Below are 18,839 nucleotides of genomic sequence, written 5' to 3'. Positions count from 1 at the left end.
TTCTGCCATCATCTACTATGTTACTATGTATTTTTTGTCCGTTGTTCCAAGTTCTGAGAATAAACACAATTGTTTGTTCGTTCTGCCTGTGTGGACTGATAAAGAATCCTGGTGGTTTGTGTGTTGGGTCCGTGAGTGCTTTCTGGGAACTGTGGGACCGTTGGGAGTGTGATTCCAGTAACCTAGAAATCACTGGGAATAATTGGAGAGCGGGAGACTCGCCCAGAGGCGGTTGTGACCCAGTCGGTGGGAGGAGGGTGCTAGTGTAGAGCACAAGTGGCAGGTGCAGGTGGCCCTGAGCTGTGCTGGGGATAGACACTCTAAGTGGCCGTGGGGTAACCTCAGGCTGGTGGCTAGGCATTTCCTCACAACATGATTGTATGCTGTCACTTGTTTGCACATGGGTGCAGTTATTCACCACTCCGGTTGTGTTTTTAGCCAAGAGGCACCATCTATAAGTACTTGCATTAAATCTTGTATTTTCTCTATTGATTTTGGGAAATGTGCATCTCTTTCTTTCTTTCGAAACTGATGCAGTACAGAAGGAAATGCATTTCTGGTTCTCCTTCTCCTTGAGAGGGGATCCATTTCAGTTTTTCTCTGCTTGTTTCTATTTTTAACTGGTGAGTCACTTGTGTCTGTATTTAGTGCGGGTCTATCTTCTGCCTGCAAGACGGATTAACATGTGCTGCTTTCCAGTCCAGTAGGAGGTGTTCCAGCTTGTTAGAATGGCGTGTGGCTGTTCAGTTTTAATTGCTCTAATTACTGCTATTCTCATGCTATAGAGATGCGCACTTTCTCTAAGGCTGCTGTCAGTGTGATCAGAATTTCAATCTCTGCACTTCTGGTTGAGAGAATTTCCTAGGGATGGCAACAACTGATCTGGCTCTTTTATCCCCAGCTGGGTCTGATCCTCCTCCTTCATAGGAAGATCGACGTTCAGGGTCTCTTCTGCCTGCTGCAGCCTTTGCATCTGTTTCCTGTTTGTGACCCCCCCTTCCCTGCGCTGGCACCATATAAAGACTGTGTGCCCACCGAGCTGCAGCAGCTGCACAAGGACGGCCAGAGGAGGGGGGCATGAGCTCAGCAGGATCAGCCGCAGACCCCGGCCCCGGAGGGGACGAAGCAAAAGCCTTCTATGATACACTGGCCCCGAAACACAGACCCAAGTCGGTAAGTTCTTCCTCCCCCCCCCCCTACTCCTCCTCCCTGTGATGCTTCACCTGCTGAAAGTCTCCCCATCTCTACCCGATGTGCCTAGGAAAGAGCTTGATGGAGGCATGAGAAGAGCCGATGCATCCGGAGCTTCTCACTAGCCCAAAACTCTGATCTGAGGTACCTTGGAAAAGGATCTCGGAGGTCTGCAAAGCTCCTTTTCTGGCAGGCTGCAGCCTCCTGCTATCCCAGTAAATCTCTTTCCTCTTCGCCTATATAGTACTAGATTTGTACCATGATGAAAATCTTGTTTTCCCTTCTTTGTACATCACCATCTGAAGAAATATGAAGAAAGACAACCCCTGATTTTATAAATTATAGATTAATTGGACAATAGCTGATACTGATTTGGGGGTCAATTTCCAATGAAATACCAACTTCTCTGATAGTGGTGTAAACTGCTGTAGGCTCCTTTTAAAGGGACTTATTTCATTGTCTTAGGTGGGTGCTGAAAGATCAGTTTCTGTTTTACCCTTAGGCTGGGGATCTGTGAATTAGCCAGAACCTGCTGCTGTCCTGGGTGCAGTTCCAAACTGCGCTCTAAAAATAGCGCTGGAACAGCGCGGGGCTTTACCGCCCCAATGATCAGAGATAATAGCATGCAAATTTATGCACACTGTTATCTCTGATCATAGGGTAAAAGTGCGGGAGGATTGTGCCCACGCATGCGCCTTGAAAATGAGTTTTCCCTTACATGGTGATGAAGCCCCGCCCAGCGCATCCCAGGATGCACTAGGCAGGGCTGGGCACCGCGATTTTCAAGGCAGCATTGGAAGAGGAGGGAGTGTAGTACCTCTTCCGCCATTCAGGCAGGGGGGGGGTGGCGGGAAATGGGGCCAATAGACCACCAGGTTGGGGGGCTTGTGTTTGCGGTCCACTGAGCTACCAGGGCTTTTTTTATTGGGGTGCGAGGGGGGGTTAGGGGAGCTGGAGATCCACCAGATTTCCAGCCCCCATGAAGTTGTGTCACTGGCTGGGGTGGTGGGTGGGGTCAGGTTTCCTGCGTGGGGGCTGCAGGGCCTGCTAGCATGCAAATGCATGCTGGACAGGGCTCAACATTCCTCCCCAAAGTTCTGTAAACCCTGTTCAACTGAAAAATATGTACTTGTTTTGGGTAGTTTCACATTTGGTAGGTGCTGTAGAGATGATTGTTGTGGTTGATGTGCTGGTCAGGCACAGACACTTGGTTTTGGGTGGTTTGACATCTAGTAATGATGTAGACCTGACAGACCTGTTCAGAAGAGCATACCCCACCGACCCAACATAAAAATACCTGGACACTTGCGACACAATGTAACCAAAGACCGTAACAAATATTACCTGTCTCTTCTTCCCCCTTTTCCTCTCTAAGTTCCCCCCAACTGTACCTACCTTATATGTACCTCATTCTACCACAATATCACTTTGTATTCAGTCATACTATTTATTTATTTATTTGTTGCATTTGTATCCCACATTATCCCACCTCTTTGCAGGCTCAATGTGGCTTACAATTCATCATGGATAGTGGAAATAGAAGAGAATATACATTTGGTTTTACAGAGGGTTATGGGTTACATGGTGGTTCAAACCGTTAACGGTTATATGTAAGCCACATTGAGCCTGCAAAAGGTGGGACAATGTGGGATACAAATGTAACAAGTAATAATAATAATAGAGATGATTGTTTGTTGTCTTGAAGTGTTTCGTTGTTGCTGGTAAAAATAAGAATATAACATATTCTATGCTGGGTCAGTGCAAAGGTTTACTGTGCCCAGAATTCTGTCTCTGACGGTGCTCAGTGGGAATTTAGGTGGTGGTTTCACTCATTGCAACAGATGAAAATACTTTGGTGGTTGTATAATGGTTGTTACTGTGGAAATGCAGTTGGAATTCTTGAAAAAACCTTTGCTGTGGTCACTATTACTCGGACAGTGACAGCTGCATCACCTCTGCAGAAAATGCTCCTGCTGCTTCCCAGGGGAGAATCCCATAAAGAGAAACTTGCATCAGCCTTGTATTTAGATTCATTACAAAACTTACACTGATCACATCTGAACTTGAATCTGATCCTGGGAAAACTTTTAAAGTGCTACCTCTGTCTTCATGTTACCAGACCCAGCTGCCCCTGTCCATTTGACTGTTCTGCTTCTCATGTTGAGTCAAAATAACCAGGGAGGAGGGAGGAAATGTTTTGATCATTGAATTCTGGATAGGCAGAGACCACAGGCATAGAGAAAAGAACTTAAAGGCAGAGAGACTGTAGGTTGGGGGGGGGGGGGGGGGAAGAGAGGGAGAGACTACAAAATGACAGAAAAGACTGAAGGATGAAAGTTAGAGGGAGATTTACATTCAGGTAGAGTAGATATATTCCTGTTTCTTCAGGGCTTATAATCTAAGTTTGTACCTGGAGCAACGAAGGTTTGAATAACGTACCCAAGATGGCAACGAATGGAAGAGGGATTTAAACGTGGCTTCCCTGCTCTAACCATTAGGTTGGGAGTTGGAGAGCAAAGTAGAAAGGAGATAAAACAGTGTGCAAGATGAAGGATAGAAAGGAGAGAGAGGGAGGGAGAGAGAGAGAGAGGAAGAGAAAGAGAGAGAGAGAGAGAGAGAGAGAGAGAGAGAGAGAGAGAGACAGACAGACAGAGGCTACATGGAGGGAGGGAGAAAGTCTGCATGGTGGGAGGGAGGGCGGGACAGAAAGGGAGACTGCATGATGGAAAGAAGAGTGAACAGTGTGCAAGATGTAGGGTAGGATGCATAGACCACATAGTGGCAGTGAGGGAGGGAGAGAGAGACTGCATGGTGGGAGAAAGGAAGAACCCTGGGCAAGATATTAATACACGTTAATTCAGCTTACATTCATGGCTGTTTAATAGGCACAGTTTAGAATAGGGCTCTGTCAGTGGGAAGCCTGAAAGGGATGGAAAGGATGTGTTAAATTACATTAATGCATATTAATGAAAGAGGACCTAACTTGGCACCTGAGGCAGAGAAGGGTGAAGTAGGAAAACTAGGATTTGAACCCTGACTTCCCTGGTTCTCAGACCACTGCTCTAGCCCTACTCCTGAAGCCTGGGAAGGAGAGACTGCAGGATAGGAGTTGGGTCTCTGCATCATTCACAACCATGGGCTGGCCTAGCACAGGGAGCCAAAATGGGATTGAAGAATCAAACCCAAATCTGTCTCATGGCCAAACACTGAATCTGATTGAACCATCAAGCAAGGAAGCCATGCTGAAGGAAAGGATAGTGAATTTCCTGGAAGCCAATAAGTTGCAAGATCAGAGACAACATGGTTTTACCAAAGGTAAATCGTGCCAAATGAATCTCATTGTCAGTTCTTTGACTGGGTGACCGGAGATGCGAAGGCGGTAGAACGAGAGGACATGAAATGAGATTGAAGGGGGGCAGACTCAAGAAAAATGTCAGGAAGTATTTTTTCATGGAGAGAGTAGTGGATGCTTGGAATGCCCTCCCGCGGGAGGTGGTGGAAATGAAAACGGTAACGGAATTCAAACATGTGTGGGATAAACATAAAGGAATCCTGTTCAGAAGGAATGGATCCTAATGAGCTTAGCCAAGATTGGGTGGCAGAGCCGGTGGCGGGAGGCGGGACTGGTGGTTGGGAGGTGGGGATGATGCTGGGCAGACTTATACGGTCTGTGCCAGAACCGGTGGTGGGAGGCGGGGCTGGTGGTTGGGAGGCAGGGATAGTGCTGGGCAGATTTCTACGGTCTGTGCCCTGAAAAGGACAGGTACAAATCAAGGTAAGGTATACACAAAAAGTAGCACATATGAGTTTATCTTGTTGAGCAGACTGATGGACCGTGCAGGTCTTTTTCTGCCGTCATCTACTATGTTACTATGAATTGAATCATGGACGTGCTATAGACGTAATCTACTTAGATTTCAGCAAAGCTTTTGACACGATTCCCCACAGGAGGCTCTTAAATAAACTTGACAGGCTGAAGATAGGACCCGACGTGGTGAACTGGATTAGAAACTGGTTGATGGACAGACGCCAGAGGGTGGTGGTTAATGGAATTCACTCGGATGAGGGAAAGGTGAGTAATGGAGTGCCTCAGGGATTGGTGCTGGGGCCGATTCTGTTCAATATATTTGTGAGTGACATTGCCAAAGGGTTAGAAGGTAAAGTTTGCCTTTTTGCAGATGATACTAAGATTTGTAACAGAGTGGACACCCAGGAGGGAGTGGAAAACATGAAAAAGGATATGCGGAAGCTAGAAGAATGGACTAAGGTTTGGCAATTAAAATTCAATGCGAAGAAATGCAAAGTGATGCACTTAGGGAGTAGAAATCCACAGACCAGCAGAAGAATGGAGGTGTTGATGCCCCTGTATAAGTCATTGGTGAGGCCCCACCTGGAGTATTGTGTTCACTTTTGGAGGCTGTATCTTGCTAAGGATGTAAAAAGAATTGAAGCGGTGCAAAGAAAAGCTACAAAAATGGTATGGGATTTACGTTACAAAACATATGAGGAGAGACCTGCTGACCTGAACATGTATACCCTGAAGGAAAGGAGAAACAAGGGTGATATGATACAGACGTTCAAATATTTGAAAGGTATTAATCCGCAAACAAACCTTTTCCACAGATGGGAAGGCAGTAGAACTAGAGGACATGAAATGAGATTGAAGGGGGGCAGACTCAAGAAAAATGTCAGGAAGTATTTTTTCACAGAGAGAGTGGTGGATATTTGGAATACCCTCCTGCGGGAGGTAGAGATGAAAAAGGTAACGGAGTTCAAAAATGTGTGGGATAAACATAAAGGAATCCTGTTCAGAAGGAATGGATCCTCAGAAGCTTAGCGGAGATTGGGTGGCAGAGCCGGTGTTGGGAGGCGGGGCTAGTGCTGGGCAGATTTCTACGGTCTGTGCCTGAAAATAGCAGAAACAAATCAAGGTCAGGTATACACAAAAAGTAGCACATTTGAGTTTATCTTGTTGGGCAGACTGGATGGACTGTACAGGTCTTTCTCTGCCATCATCTACTCTGTTACTATGAGGGGCATAATCGAACGGCGCCAGCCAAATCGATGGCTGGCGAGTTGAAGAGCCAAGCGTATTTTCGAAATATGCTTGGCGCCGGCCAAATCGCTCGCCGGGTTTAGAGTAGGATCACCGGCGAATCGCCGGGTTGATATGAGATGGCCGGCTTCGGTTTTCAGCCATAATGGAAACCGGACCCGGCCATCTGAAACCCGGCGAATTGCAAGGCATTTGGGCGTGGGAGGAGCCAGCATTTATAGTGCACTGGCCCTCCTCACATGCCAGGACACCAACCGGGCACCCTAGGGGGGACTTCAAAAAAGTTAAAAAAAAAAAAACCCAAATAGGTTCCAGGTGCATAGCACCCTTACCTTGGGTGCTGAGACCCCCCAAATCCCCCCTCCCCAAAACCCACTCGCCACAACTCTACACCATTACCATAGCCCTAAGGGCTTAAAGGGGGCATCTGCATGTGGGTACAGTAGATTTTGGAGGGCTCTACATTAACCACCACAAGTGTAACAGGTAGGGGGGGATGGGCCTGGGTCCACCTGCCTGAAGTGCACTGCACCCACTAAAAACTGCTCCAGGGACCTGCATATTGCTGTCAAGGAGCTGGGTTTGACATTTCAGGCTGGTATACAGGCTGGCAAAAAAAGTTTTAGTTTTTTTTTGGGTGGGAGGGGTTGGTGACCACTGGGGGAGTAAGGGGTGGTGATCCCCGCTTCTCTCCGGTGGTCATCTGGTCAGTTGGGGCACTTTTCCCAGACTTGGTCCTAAAAATAAATGGAGCAAGTCTGGCCGGCGAAATGCTTGTTTGAACCTGCTTCTTTTTTTCCATTATAAGGCGAAGCCGGCCATCTTGTACCCACGCCCCCGCCCCGCCTTCACTACCCTACTAACACACCCCCTTGAAGGTTGGCCAGCGCTGCGATGACAAAGCAGTTGGGGCCGGCCAAAATCGGCTTTCGATAATGCCAATTTGGCTGGAATCAGGAGATCGCCGGTGATCTCCCGATTTGTGTCAGAAGATCGCCGGCGATCACTTTCAAAAATGAGCCTGTATGTTACATCTTGCTTCAGATCTCATCTGATATACATATTTCTTTATTTCAGACTTCCATTGTACAATAAGCCCTTGTTTTTCAGTCTTATGCAAACAAGGTCTGACTGCCCAAATATTTTTGGCATCAGCGTGAGAAAGAATCTCTGGCACTGAGACAGGAAATACTTCAAACTCAACCTTAACCAAGGTCTCCCTCTCTCCCCCCTGCCAGGGGCTCTTCTTTTCTCCTTTCTTCCTCCTTCTGAACAGTGTCACAGAGAAGTAGATTGGATTTTTAGATTTACATACTCATCTTTCCAACTCTGAGCTAATCAATAGAAAGAAAATAAGATGATACCTTATTTATTGGACTAACTTAATACATTTTTGATTAGCTTTCTATCTGATGAAGAAGGGCTACTTTTGAAAGCTAATCAAAAAATGTATTGTAAGTCCAATAAAAAAGGCATCATCTTATTTTCTTTTCTATGTTTTATTTTATTTCTGTTGATTACCTTTAAAAGTGGACTAACACGGCTACCACATCTCTCAACTCTGAGCTGAAGGTGAGTAAGTCTCTGCTAAGGGACCTCACACAATCTAAATTTGTGTCTGAGGTGGTGGAGGGTGAAATAACTTCTCCAATGTCACAATGAGTGTCAGTGGGAGATGAAGGATTTTAATATGGTGTCCAGTTTGCTGCTACAACCACTAGGCTGCTCTTATCCCAGATAAAAAAGGGCTCATATCTGGAACAGAGATAAAGGTGCTCAAGGGAGGCTGAGTGCAAGCTCCTGACTGGGATGGGGTAGAGGTTTATAATGAGGTGAAAGAGAGATCCCCAGAAACAAAAGTATTACAGGAAAGGGGGGGTGGAGAGCTCAGAGCTGAGACAAGGATTGAAAGAGGTTAAGCAGAGGCATTAAATTGGACTCCTGGAGAGACCTAAACCAGCCTGAGTTTCAGGATATCCCACTGCTTCCAGTGTATGTAAATATAATTCGATGTATATTCATTAGGAATACCCTGAAAACCAGATTTATTATTTATTTATTTATTGCACTTGTATCCCACATTTTCCCACCTATTTGCAGGCTCAGATTGGTTTGCAGCCCTCCAGGACAGCGTTTGACACCCCCTGGGCCAGGGATTTGCATTTAGTTCAAGATTAGAGCAGCAGGCTGAGAACCGAGGAAACCAAGTTCAAATCCCTCTGCTGCTCCTCATGATCTTGGGCAAATCACTTCCTCCTCCATTACTTCAGATAAAGACTTTTAGAATAGGAGCCCTCTAGGGACAGGAAAATATGTACTGTATCTGAATGTAACCTACCTGGAGCTATTGAGGTTAGAGAGCACCCCTGCCTGGGACAGGGATCAAGGTGTTACTTGGAGGACAAAGAGAGCTCAGAGGTATTATAGGGAGGTGAGAGAAAGCTCCTGCCTGGGATCATGGAGTAAAGATGTTACTGGGAAATGAGAGTGAGTGAGCTCTTTGCTGACTGGGATAAAGATGTTATTGAGAAGTGAGGTTAGTATGAGTGAGCTCTTGGCTGTCAGGGATAAAGGTGTTACTGGGAGGTGAGGGTGAGTGAGCTCTTGGCTGTCAGGGATAAAGGTGTTACTGGGAGGTGAGAGTGAGTGAGCTCTTGGCTGTCAGGGATAAAGGTGTTACTGGGAGGTGAGGGTGAGTGAGCTCTTGGCTTACATGGATAAAGGTGTTATTGGGAGGTGAGTGTGAGTGAGATCTTGGTTTACAGGAATAGAAGTGTTACAGGGACGGCAGAACCCTTGTACCCTGGATAAAGCCTCGCTCTTTTTTCTCTCACAGCCAAAGCCGCAAAATGCTATAACCATCGCAGTGTCCTCACTAGCCCTCTTCCGTATGGAGGAAGAACAGAAAATTTACAGGGAACGAGGGCTTGAAGAGTATGTGAAATATCAGCTGGAGCATGAAAATGAGCCTCTCAAACCAGGTGCAGCTTTCCCCTTTGTGAAGGTAAGAATTCATCTTTCCTCATCTACATCTAGTCAAAATTCTCCTGCCTCTCAAAGCCAATAAAAGAGACTTCTCTCTCCCCTGCCACCCTGCCCAAAATGCAGTAGAAATAGGACTGGATTAGTAGAATACAGATCCAAGTGATAACCCAATCTTGTTCGTTCGTCCATCCCTCTGTCCAATCATCCACCGCTGGTCCACCTTCAGGTTGTCCTGTTTCCAGTACCCATGCACGATTTTGTTTTAATATGTTTTAAGACATTTGCTATTTTAAGCTGTTTTTGTATTAATAAGGTATTTGTGTGTTATGTGGAATTTGTTTATGCTTTTATGTAATCCGCCTAGAACTGTGTGATGGTGTGGAATATATATTTTCCAAATAAATAAACAAATACAATTTGACTCTCTTCCGTACTTCCCTGCCCCCTTTTCCATATTTAATTTATTTTCTGCCTATACCTAAACATACATCATCAAAAATATCCTAATAAGCATAAACACAAAACATGGGTCATAAAAGAAAAGAAAATAACTAAAACACATATAATCATTAACAACAACCATCATAGACCTGCATAACCACTGTAGAAGGTTAGCAAAGATAAAACAAAATCTCCTTGCCACCAAAGTTGTAATTATCAATCTAATAGATAAGACAACAGAAAACACACCCAGAAGTCCTGCAGCACAACCAAAAACAAAACAAAAATGCTAAAATTAAGTCAGAAAAAGGCTGCATACACAGCGAGACCTTTAATTGTTAAAATATAGGGACCCTTTTACCAAGCAGGGCTAGACAGTGGTCTGAGGTAGCCCCAACGTTGGTCTTTCCTGCATGCTGAGGCCACTTTTACTGCTGCCAGTAAAAGGAAGCTTTTTCTATTTTTCCAATAATTTTTCCAATAATGGCCACACGCTGAGCCCCTACCTCGAGGGCTAACGTGCTAGCCACGCACTAACCTGTTAGCATGAGGCGAAGTAGTGTTCACATGCGAATTGCGAACTCGGAGACAGGGCAACAGGCGTGCACCACGGCACCCACCCAGCGGCATGCACCCGGGACGGACCGCCCCCACCCCCCCCCCAATTGGTACGCCACTGCCTTTGAGGCTTCCCACTGACACAGATGAAACAATTTCCTTTCTTCTACACCACAGGCCCTGGAAGCAGTGAATGCCCACCTGCGAGAAATATATCCTGACAGTGAGGATCTCTTTGATATTGTTCTGGTGACAAATAATCACGCTCAAGTGGGGGTTCGGCTGATTAACACCATAAACCATTACAGTAAGTGAAAAGTCAGTTAGGCATTTTAGAGGCAATTTTCTAAAGACTTTTCAACATGGAAAACCTGTTTTACATATGGAAAAGGGATTTTATAAAGTTGTGTGACCACATCTAAGGACAGGGAAAGGAAAATAGGACTTGATATATCACTGCCTTTCTGTGGTTTTTGCAACTACATTCAAAGCAGTTTACATATTATATACAGGTTACTTATTTGTACCTGGGGCAATGGAGGGTTAAGTGACTTGCCCAGAGTCACAAGGAGCTGCAATGGGAATTGAACCCAGTTCCCTAGGATCAAAGTCTGCTGCACTCCTCCAGTCCGAAAAGGTAGACTTGCATAGGAAACTGTGTGCCTACTTTTAGCTGTTAAGCATGTAGACATTTCTGGAGGTGGAGTCTGGGCAGATCAGACACAGCATACTTTTAATAAATTATGCAAGTAAACATACAGAGTAAAAACTCACCTGTAAGCCATATTGAACTGACAGCTGGATTGGAAAATGTGGGGTAGAAATATAGAAAATAAAAGACATACAGAGGCCCACATTGTCTTTACAAAATAGTTAGAAAATCAGACCCTTGATGTCCAGAGACTGGAGACCCGACACAGCCAAGTGTTCTGAGCTTGGGATCCCTATGAACCATTTGCCCTGAGGCTAGGACTCAAATGGACTGTAGAAAACTGGTGCCTTGAGTCTGGGGCTTCTACAGAGCCAGCTGTCTCAAGCAACTTAGGGCCAGATGCACTAAACTTAAGGAGCCCTTAACGAGCAAGAAGTAAACCCTGGCATGCACTAAAGACTTTTTTCCTACAATGTAGCAGCTAACGAAAACGGAATGCAGATGAGCAAATTGTGTAGAAACCCTATTGTAATGAGATGCACTAACCTTTTCCAATCGCCTTAATGCTGGAAAATCTAACGAGAGGTCTGTACCTCTTGTTGGGGCTGCGCGGGATAAAACTTGGCCCAAAGTAACAAAAAAAGAAATCGGGGAACACAAAAACGCTCTGCTTAAAAAAAAAAAAAAACGTCACCCCCCCCCCCCCGCAGGCTTTAACCCTGCTTCTGAACCCTGAAGAAGAAGAGGTTTCCCTGCTAATCACCCCCCCCCCCCCCGCAATAATAAAAACGTCTTTTTTGGCAGTGCTTCACTCAGCTGAGACCTGGAAGTCCCTGAGCCAATCACAGCGCGTTCAGCCGAGCTAAACGCGCTGTGATTGGCTCAGAGACTTCCTGGTCTCTCAGCTGAGTGAAGCACTGCCAAAAAAGACGTTTTTATTATTGCAGGGGGGGAATGACGGCCAAAATGGACGTTTTTTTTGGATGGGCATCCTCAACTGCACTGTCCTCTGGATCGAGCTGCATCGGAGGGGGTGAGCAGCGCCGCGTATTTGGCATGCGCAGAGCAGCCAGCATAACGCTTGGCTGCTCTGCGCATGCTCGACCGGCCGATTGGCCGACTGTTTAACGATGGAATAGAGAATGCAAGTGAGCTACAACGAGCAGCTCATTTGCATTCTTATTCCTTGATGCATGCCCGTTCCTTACTGATTCGCTAAGAGAATCGGTAAGGAAAGGGCTTTAAGGAGTCTTTAGTGCATCTTGCCCTGAGTCTTTGCCCCTGCACCCAGCACAGGGATTTTACAGAACCAGATGAGCTGAGCCTAAGGTCTCAGGCATCCCGAGCTTGCTGCCCTTACAGAGCTGATACAGCAACATGTCCTTAGCCCTGGGCCTCAACAGAGTAAGGAACAGCATGAGCTTAGACTGTGCCAGTTTCACTACTGCTAATATGAATATGTACTGTTCGTGAGACATAATCACATCTCAAAATAACAGATGTATCTTCTTTTTCCTCGTCAGATCTATTCATCGAACGGTTCTGCATGACCGGGGGCAACAGCCCCATTGGTTACTTGAAAGCATATCACACCAATCTTTATCTCTCCTCCGATTCCCAGAAAGTGCAGGAAGCAATTCAAGAGGGTGAGGAACAGAGACAGAAGTGGAACCTACCTTCAATATTCACTGTGTCATAGGGATTAGGATTAATTCTCACTGCGACTATAGGAGACGGTCTAGGGTTGAGACTCACATTCAGAAATGGATGCCAGAAAAGACTAGGGCTAAGCATGATACTATAAAGGGCGTGTTGCCCGTTATACAGTGCTGCTTTGTGCTGAATCCTGGTGTCCGAGTTGAATGCGCAGACCCAGTATTCCATGCCTATGTGTTCAACCTGTTGGAATGCCTGTGACACGCACATGCCCCTCCCATGGCCACACCCACTTCAGTTACACACTAGGGGAGTTAGGCGTGCTGCCTTATAGACTAGCCTGCAGCCAGGTGCGTACGCAAATTCTAATAATGATTGCCAATTAACTTCAACAGTTTGTCGCAAGCTCATTAGTCAATTAATTTGTGTGCATATTTCTAGAGCCATATTAGAATCTGGGTGTGTATGGCAGGAGCTTTTGGGTTAATACTAAGTGTGTGTGTGCATAGGAAACTCTGTTGTGAATTCCTAAACATAAGCACTTCTAGGGTTAATACCGTCTGTATGAAAGGGGTTTAGGGTTAATAATCACTGTGGCTGTGGAAAGCATTTGAGCTTTAGTAACTGGCTGAAAACATTTATATTATAACAGGAATGAATGAGGATAGTGTTCGGTGGAGAGCACTTTTCCCACTTTCTATTTCATTATGGTAGGAATTGCAGCTGCCACAATCTTCAGCCCCAGTAAGGAGGTGCAGGTCTGTGAGCAGCAGCTTCGGGTGGCCTTTGATGGTGACGCTGTCCTCTTTTCTGATGAGTCTGAGCAGATCGTCAAAGCACATGGACTTGACAAGTTCTTCGAGCATGAAAAAACGTATGAAAACAAACCTCTGGCTCAGGTACTTCCTCATGATCTATTTCGTACACTTCCTATCCCTGTGTCTGCATTTCCTGCAAAACAAGAAAAGATAGTCTCCACTATGTATGTCTGAAGTTTATTATTCAAGCATCTTTCGCAGAAAGATATAACAACGACCCAACACGACCATGTTCCTGCTCACGCCTTCATCGGGGGTCACAAACGTGCTTATTTTCAAAAGAGAAGGGCGCCCATCTTTCGACACAAATTGGGAGATGGGCATCCATCTCCCAGGGTCGCCCAAATTGGCATAATCAAAAGCAGATTTTGGGCATCCTCAACTGCTTTCTGTCGCGAGGACGACCAAAGTTCACGGGGGCGTCGGAAGCATAGTGAAGACGGGACTTGGGCGATAATGGAAAAAAGAAGGGCGTCCCTGATGAACACTTGGCCGACTTTACTTGGTCCTTTTTTTTTTTTTACGACCAAGCCACAAAAATGTGCCCTAAATGACCAGATGACCACCGGAGGGAATTGGGGATGACCTCCCCTTACTCCCTCAGTGGTCAATAACCCCCTCCCACCCTTAAAAAAATGTTTAAATATTTTTTCCAGTCTCTATGCCAGCCTCAAATATCATACCCAGCTCCATGACAGCAGTATGCAGGTCCCTGGAGCAGTTTTAGTGGGTACTGCTGTGCACTTCAGGCAGGCAGACCCAGGCCCATCCCCCCTACCTGTTATACTTGTGGTGGTAAATGTGAGCCCACCAGAAACCCACTGTACCCGCATCTAGGTGCCCCCCTTCATCCCTAAGGGTTATGGTAGTGGTGTACAGATGTGGGGAGTGGGTTTGGGGGGGGTTGGGGGCTCAGCACACAAGGTAAGGGAGCTATGCACCTGGGAGCTTTTTCTGAAGTCCACTGCAGTGCCCAGTTGGTGTCCTGACATGTCAGGGGGACCAGTGCATTACAAATGCTGGCTCCTCCCATGACCAAATGGCTTGGATTTGGTCGTTTCTGAGATGAGCACCTCGGTTTCCATTATCGCTGAAAATCGGGGACAACCATCTCTAAGGTCGACCTAAATGTTGAGATTTGAGCGTCCCCGACCGTATTATCGAAACGAAAGATGGCCGCCCATCTTGTTTTGATAATACGGGTTTCCCCGCCCCTTCGCAGGGATGTCCTCCGAGGACGTCCTCAGGAAAACTTGGGCGGGGTTCGATTATGCCCCTCAAAGTAATGAATTCCACCACAATGATCCAACATACAACGGGCATAATAGCATTGAGTCACGTGTTTTCATTAATATCCTAAGGTAAAATCAAGACAGCAGCACAATCCAAGCGCAAAGAAAACCACTGTCATCTTTCTGGAGATGCAGCCTACTTAGACACTGGCTTTCTTTGCACTTGGATTGTGCTTATGGCTACTATATTTTTGAAATAAGATTATGAAAAGCTGATTAAACAGCCAAATTCTGAGGTCTATTCAAAGAGTCTTTTGATGTGACTGGCTGATATTGCTGTTACATTGCTCAAGCCATTCCTAGATCTGAGTCAGATTAAATGTACCCTTTTCCCTCTGTGTCTCTGGTTTATTCATAGTCATCCTGGATAATTATTGCTGAGTAATTCATTTTCCTTTCCTCTTGTTTGGTGTTTTTCAGTGGCGTACCAAGGAGGGGGCGGTGGGGGCGGTCCACCCAGGGTGCACGCTGCTGGGGGGTGCTGCGGCGAGCGCCTGGCTCCGAGTTCGCTATCTTCGCTCGTTTGCTGCACTGCAGCTCCCTCTGCCCCGGAACAGGTTACTTCCTGTTCCGGGGCAGAGGGAGCTGCAGCGAACAAGTGAAGTTAGGGAACTTTTCGGAGCTGACAGGCGTGCGCCGCGGCACCCCCCCCAGTGGCTTGCACCCTGGGGGGGTTTCATTTTGCTGGGGGGGGGGGGCGCATCAGCGATCCGCCCCGGGTGCCATGCAGGCTAGGAACGCCACTGGTTTTTTTGTATAATTATATTGTAAACCACAGTGATTTGTATTAATTTGTAAGACAGTGTATAAAATAAATTATGAACTTCAGACATTCCTACACAGTGGAGACACTCTTCTTGCTCCTTTGGCTTTGGTGTCCATCATGGTGTCTTTCTTTTTTACTTCTACTTCCTGTTCCTGAACGCCAGGGCTTTTTTTCAGGTGGTACTTGGGGGAACTGAGTACCGGCACCTTTTCCATTGCCTGCTAAAATTGACTCATGGTCCCCAAGTTTTAATGAAAGAGCTCAGGCTCTACACACCAATTCTGCCCTGGCTATTGTGGGGTGGGTCCCTCAGTGATCACCCCACCCCTGAAGGGTGGCCTGGCATTTGAGTACTGGCACCTTTTTCGCTAGAAAAAAAAACGCACTGCTGAACTCCCTGTGCACCTGGGTCACGTGACTCTACTTGGTAAAGTTAAACCACTGCACGGAAGCACATCCCGCCAGTCATATTTTCAGATCTACCACAATGAATATGTGTAAGACAGATTTACGTACAATGCATCCTCCAAATTACGCAAATGTATCTCATATACATTCAGGAGGAGTGGCCTAGTGGTTAGGGTGGTGGACTTTGGTCCTGGGGAACTGAGGAACTGAGTTTGATTCCCACTTCAGGCACAGGCAGCTCCTTGTGACTCTGGGCAAGTCACTTAACCCTCCATTGCCCCATGTAAGCCGCATTGAGCCTGCCATGAGTGGGAAAGCGCAGGGTACAAATGTAACAAAAATAAAATAGATACTATTGGAGATTCTACATGGAATGATGCTAGTGCAGGACGTCAGACCCACAGAAGCAGAAGCCTGCGCAGCCACATTGGTGATCTGCAAGGGCCGACTTCTACATGGAATGTTGCTAGTGGAATAGCAACATTCCATGTAGAATCTCAAATAGTAGCAACAGTGGAGGAGTGGCCTAGTGGTTAGGGTGGTGGACTTTGGTCCTGGGGAACTGAGGAACTTCAGGCACAGGCAGCTCCTTGTGACTCTGGGCAAGTCACTTAACCCTCCATTGCCCCATGTAAGCCGCATTGAGCCTGCCATGAGTGGGAAAGCGCGGGATACAAATGTAACAAAAAATTGAAATCCTGAAGATCTAACTGGCTAGATGTGCCACCAGGCAGGTGCAGGGCTGATGCTGCCATTTGGTGAAATACCCCCCCCCCCCCCCCAATAAAAAAAAAAGCTTCTACAATGCTGACCTCTGCTTCTGTTTGACCCCAGTGTAGAATCTCCTCTCCAACCTTCTGACCCTCCCCGATCTCCCTTCCAACCCTGCATCTACCAGCTCACCATTACCACTGCTGCGTGGCTGCCACATTTGCCTGAGAGCTGCAGCAGCAACAATAACCATAAAAGAAGCAGGACAGCAGAGGGCCTTCGAACCCATGTGTACTCCGAACTGCCAACTACATCCTGCCCCCAAGCACACATGTAGGGGGGGGGGGCAACTGTGGTGGTAGCAGCACAGCCAGGAGAAAGTTAAGAAGCATTATGTTAAAGCAGCAGTACTAGAGTTAACAGAACTGGCAGTTACAAATAAACAAGTTTATTAGTATTTCCCTTTTTCGGTTAGATTTATATTTAATTTCAGAGAGGATGAGTGGTTTACTGGTTGAGGAGAGAAAGAAGCCTATTCCTGTGTTTCTGTCATGGAGATATAGGGAAGGGTACAGCCAGGATACCCAGGTCTAGAGTGCATGTACTGGAAAGGGGTTTATTAATTGAAACATCTAATGATAACATATCATTTTCATACACAGGGCCCCTTAAAGGGCTTCTTGGAAGCACTGGGAAAACTACAGAAAAAGTTTTACTGCAAAGGTCTGAGGATGGAGTGTCCGATTCGAACCTATCTGGTGACAGCCCGGAGTGCTGCCAGTTCAGGCGCTCGTGCACTAAAGACTCTTCGGAGTTGGGGACTGGAGACAGATGAGGCCCTGTTCCTTGCCGGAGCCCCTAAAGGGCCTCTTCTGGAGAAAATTCGGCCACATATTTTCTTTGATGACCAGATGTTTCATGTAGAAGGGGCCAAAGAGATGGGGACTGTTGCAGCACACGTGCCGTATGGTGTAGCACAGAAATACAAGCGGACAACAGAAGAGAAACCTACCAAGAGCTTGGAATAATACAGCTCTGAGACTTCCATTCATGCACTGTTTCTTTCTAGTACTGGTATTAAGTTAATGCCCATTGGAAACGCCACATCCTCTTACACCTTATCACTGCCTCCCTCCATTAAGTCAGCTAATACAGTCCCAGAAACATGAGGTCGAAATCAGGACTTGAGTCACAGCACTTTTATTAGTCCAGTTCCAGCACTTCCACTACAACACAAACTGATCTGCAGCACTTTAATCACAGCAGGAGCTGAGTCTCTACGCTTTCATGACACCAAGAGTTCATCTGAAGCACTTTAATCACAACAGGAGCTGAGTCCCTACGCTTTCATGACACCAAGAGTTCATCTGAAGCACTTTAATCACAGCAGGAGCTGAGTCTCTACGCTTTCATGACACCAAGAGTTCATCTGAAGCACTTTAATCACAACAGGAGCTGAGTCCCTACGCTTTCATGACACCAAGAGTTCATCTGAAGCACTTTAATCACAACACGAGCTAAGTCCCTATGCTTTCATGACACCAAGAGTTCATCTGAAGCACTTTAATCACAACACGAGCTGAGTCCCTACGCTTTCAAGATATCAGGAGTTAATCCAAAGCACATTAGCTTAACAAGAGCTGACTCCAGAGCTAGCTCTGGCCCTGCACATTAATCACAATAACAGCTGAGTCCCTGCACTTTCATTACAGTGACATTTTATCAGAGTTGGAGTTGAGCCTGTGCATTTTGGCTAAAGCAGGTGTTTTGTATAGGGTATTAGACAAGTTCCCACCTGGACAGTTCGCACCTACCACTTCCCTCCCCCCCCCCCCCCCCCCCCCGAGGCAATTCCCTCTTAAGGGGGATAATTCCCACCAAGGACCTTTCCCCCCTGGTCATTTTCCACCCTCCCTATCCTTTTTTTTTACGTTTTTTTATACCAACTGTAGCTTCTTTCTTGTATCGGGTCCCGTAAGTCCTGGAGGTTTGGTTTTTTTAACGGTGTCTGAAACAAGGAGGTTAGAGCAGCAGACAGATGTACACAGAGGACGTATAATAACAGAATAACTTTTCATAGGTAGAGAAGTAATTTGTTATAAATCGTAATCTGTGTGCCATTTGGAGCGGCTGAATTAGGTTGAAACTTAGTTTGGGGAGGTGTGGTGGACATTGCCCCCTCCCCAACATGAACTGCATTTTTTATTTATCTATTTATTTATTTACTTATTGTATTCAGATCCCAGATTAAACATGAATTAGGTTGAAACCTAGTTTTGGGGTGTGTGGGGGGCATTGCCCCCCT

The 18,839-nt window shown here is 46.3% G+C and overlaps 1 protein-coding gene across 1 annotated transcript; it reads left to right on the top strand.

The window, feature by feature from the left end:
- The first annotated feature begins 728 nt into the window (after positions 1-728).
- On the top strand, positions 729-18,601 carry NT5C1A (5'-nucleotidase, cytosolic IA). Its single transcript, XM_030218898.1, has 6 exons — positions 729-1,173; positions 9,084-9,251; positions 10,409-10,538; positions 12,407-12,529; positions 13,254-13,438; positions 17,197-18,601. Exons 1-6 carry the CDS (start codon positions 1,078-1,080, stop codon positions 17,560-17,562), a joined length of 1,068 nt encoding a protein of 355 aa, XP_030074758.1. The 5' UTR covers positions 729-1,077; the 3' UTR covers positions 17,563-18,601.
- Positions 18,602-18,839: the final 238 nt, after the last annotated feature.

Source organism: Microcaecilia unicolor, chromosome 11 (genome assembly GCF_901765095.1).
Source record: "Microcaecilia unicolor chromosome 11, aMicUni1.1, whole genome shotgun sequence".
NCBI lineage: Eukaryota > Metazoa > Chordata > Amphibia > Gymnophiona > Siphonopidae > Microcaecilia > Microcaecilia unicolor.
Note: the sequence above shows the minus strand (reverse complement) of the source record. Positions and strands in the feature narration are given on the sequence as shown.

Bases quoted from the DNA above. Each gene is read 5' to 3' on its own strand.
- NT5C1A (XM_030218898.1), top strand. From the start codon at position 1,078: ATGAGCTCAGCAGGATCAGCCGCAGACCCCGGCCCCGGAGGGGACGAA. The intron at 1,174-9,083 runs GTAAGTTCTTCC...TTTCTCTCACAG, and splicing joins CGAAACACAGACCCAAGTCG to CCAAAGCCGCAAAATGCTAT. The intron at 12,530-13,253 runs GTGAGGAACAGA...TCATTATGGTAG, and splicing joins GCAGGAAGCAATTCAAGAGG to GAATTGCAGCTGCCACAATC.